The sequence below is a fragment of the Nothoprocta perdicaria genome, unplaced genomic scaffold (assembly GCF_003342845.1).
Source record: "Nothoprocta perdicaria isolate Ctin4 unplaced genomic scaffold, notPer1 scaffold_585, whole genome shotgun sequence".
NCBI lineage: Eukaryota > Metazoa > Chordata > Aves > Tinamiformes > Tinamidae > Nothoprocta > Nothoprocta perdicaria.
Window position 1 is genome coordinate 27,249 of NW_020455849.1, and position 2,404 is coordinate 29,652.

The 2,404-nt window shown below is 69.3% G+C and overlaps 1 protein-coding gene across 1 annotated transcript in view; it reads right to left on the bottom strand.

The window, feature by feature from the left end:
- Window positions 1-2,310: 2,310 nt before the first annotated feature.
- The window catches only part of LOC112955604 (transcription factor COE4-like), an 18,168-nt gene continuing 18,074 nt past the window's right edge, over window positions 2,311-2,404 (bottom strand). The window contains exon 15 of the mRNA XM_026048928.1: window positions 2,311-2,381. Within this exon, the coding sequence (XP_025904713.1) occupies window positions 2,311-2,381 (71 nt within the window). The remainder of the gene's footprint in view (window positions 2,382-2,404) is intronic.

Below are 2,404 nucleotides of genomic sequence, written 5' to 3' on the forward strand. Positions count from 1 at the left end.
GCTGTGCTGCATGCCTTGTTGTGAATGCATGGCGTGCTATGTGTGCCACAGGTGCATGCCATGATGCATGTGCACACTGTGCCACGCATGCATGCTCACATGCACACAGCCCTCCCTCATCGCTGGTGCCCAGGGCAGGCTGCCAGCCCCAGCCTGGCAATGCCGCAGCACTTCCCGCCTCCACTGCATGTTGGCAAAATGCTGCCGGCAAAGTTGGGAAACAGAGCCAGCCCCGTGGGCCCGGCTGCCAGCGCGCAGCTGCGGTGCCAAGTGCGCAGTTGGGCGCGAGCTGCTCCGACGTGCTACACGCGGTGACAAGTGATGCCCGCGGCACCAGCCCCTCTGTGCTGAGGTTTTGTCCCTGTGCCACCCAGGCTGCACAGTCAAGGGATGGAGCCGTGGCCTCCAAGATCTGCATGCACACACGCATGCTCCTTACCTGCAGCATGGCCCCGTGCACGCGTGTGGATCCATTGCATGGGGCAGACACCCCACTTGCTGCCCATGCCCTTGCTGCCCCGCGCTGCGCGCGTGGCTCCTGTCTGCAGCACAGCCCCATGCACACGTGGCTGGGAGCGCGGCCCTCCCGCACGGGCAGCTGTTGCCAGAGGAAATGGCTTGCAGATTCCCTCGTTCCCCACTCCATTCCTGGCTGCTGGTCAGGGCTGGCGGGAATGGCTGGGAGTCTCCATGCGGCTGCTCTCTGGCCTTCTCATCCAGTTCCTGCAGCTGCAGCCACCACAGTGGCTCCTGGCTGGGTGCAGGGGGCAACCAGGGGCTGGAGCTGGGACATGGGCACCTTGCAGAGCTGGGTCATGCTCTGCATAAGGGGGGCACGTGTGCGTGTGTCTGCGCACCTGTGTGCCTACATGAGCACGCTGGTGTGCATGCCTGCACATACATAGGCACACACATGTCCAAGTGCATGTGTGTGCATGCAAGTGGTGCATGGCCCTGCACGTGGATGCATGTCCCTGCATGTGCTTGTGCATGCCCGTGCATTCCGTGTATTCAAGCACGCACATGTGGGTGACGCTGTGGGGTCGTGGGATGCTGAGCGTGGCCCCTGCCTGCCTGGGTGCCCGTGTTTGCCATGGGGAGCTCCACGTGGGCCGGGGCCGGAGCGGCGCCAGGCACGGAGGAGGCCGCGTTCCGCCGGGGTCCCCGGAGCCTGGCGTGGGCAGGGGCGGCCGCTCCCGCCTTTCCGGGCCACCGGCAACGGGAACAAGATGTGGGTTTGGAGCCAGAGCCAGAGCGCAGCCGCCGTCCCGGCCAGGGGGCTGAGCGATTCCAGCTGCGGCCGGGCCGGGGATGTCAGCTCCAGGGACATCCTGGGACATGGAGCACCACATGGCCATGGGCAGTGTGTCCGCTCCATGGGGACATCCTGGGACATGGAGCACTGCATGGCCATGGGCAGCGTGTCCCCTCCACAGGGACATGCCCCAGAGGTGGGGCACTGTGTGTCCATGGCTCATGTGTCCCATCCACGGGGACATGCCCAGGCCAAGGAGCATCATGGCCACGGATGCCCGTTCCTTCTGCAGACACCCCTGGGACCCGGCACCCGCGTGGCCGTGGGCTGTGTCCCCTCGCGGCGGGTCCCTGTCCCCGTGGCGCGCAGCGAGGGTGCGGAGCCGGCAGCCTTTCTGCAAGTCGCTTTATTCCCCTCCCCAAAGCGCCCAGCTCAGCGCCCCTGGCCCCCCGGCCCCCCAGCCTGCCTGCACCGAGCCAAGCAGAGTCGAGCCGGGCACCGGGCAGCCGGGTGGCCTGGGCACCAGGATGGGGGGCACACATAGGCCCGGAGTCCCCGCTGCAGCTCCGGGGTGCTGCGGGGGCAGCTCCTGCCTGCGGCCACTGTTGGCCTTGCAGGTGCCCCCCTTGCACACGGGCGTCGCAGCGGGGCAGCCCGCTCTGGGGGGGTGGCTTTTCCCTTTTTGTTTATTTACAAAAATCGTGGTGCCCCCCACCTCGGCTGGAAAGCGAAGGGGAGGGAGGCGGGGCGCCCCCCCCCGGCTGGTCCCGGAGGCAGCGCACGCGGTGAGGGTCGCCCTGGTGCCGGGGGGGGCTCCGCGATCCCGGCGCGGGGCTGCGGCCCAACCCCCCCCTACGGCCCCCCCGGCGTGCGGGGGCGCGTCCCGCCGTGGGGAGGGGCGGGCTCCACATCTGGAGCGCCACATCTGGGAAGGCAGCGCTGCGGGGGGGGCGCGGGCCGCCCCCAGGCCCCCCGCGCTCAGCGGCGGGCGGCGCGGAGGGGCCGGGCCGAGGCGGGGGCCGCGGGGCCCCCCCGGGCTCCGGCCCTTACTGCGCTTAGGAGTAGGCGAGTCCTTGGAGCGGGCGCGCCGGGGCGGGGAACTTGTCCGGGTCCTCGAAGGGCTGCTCTGGGGGGGCATGGGGGGGCGTG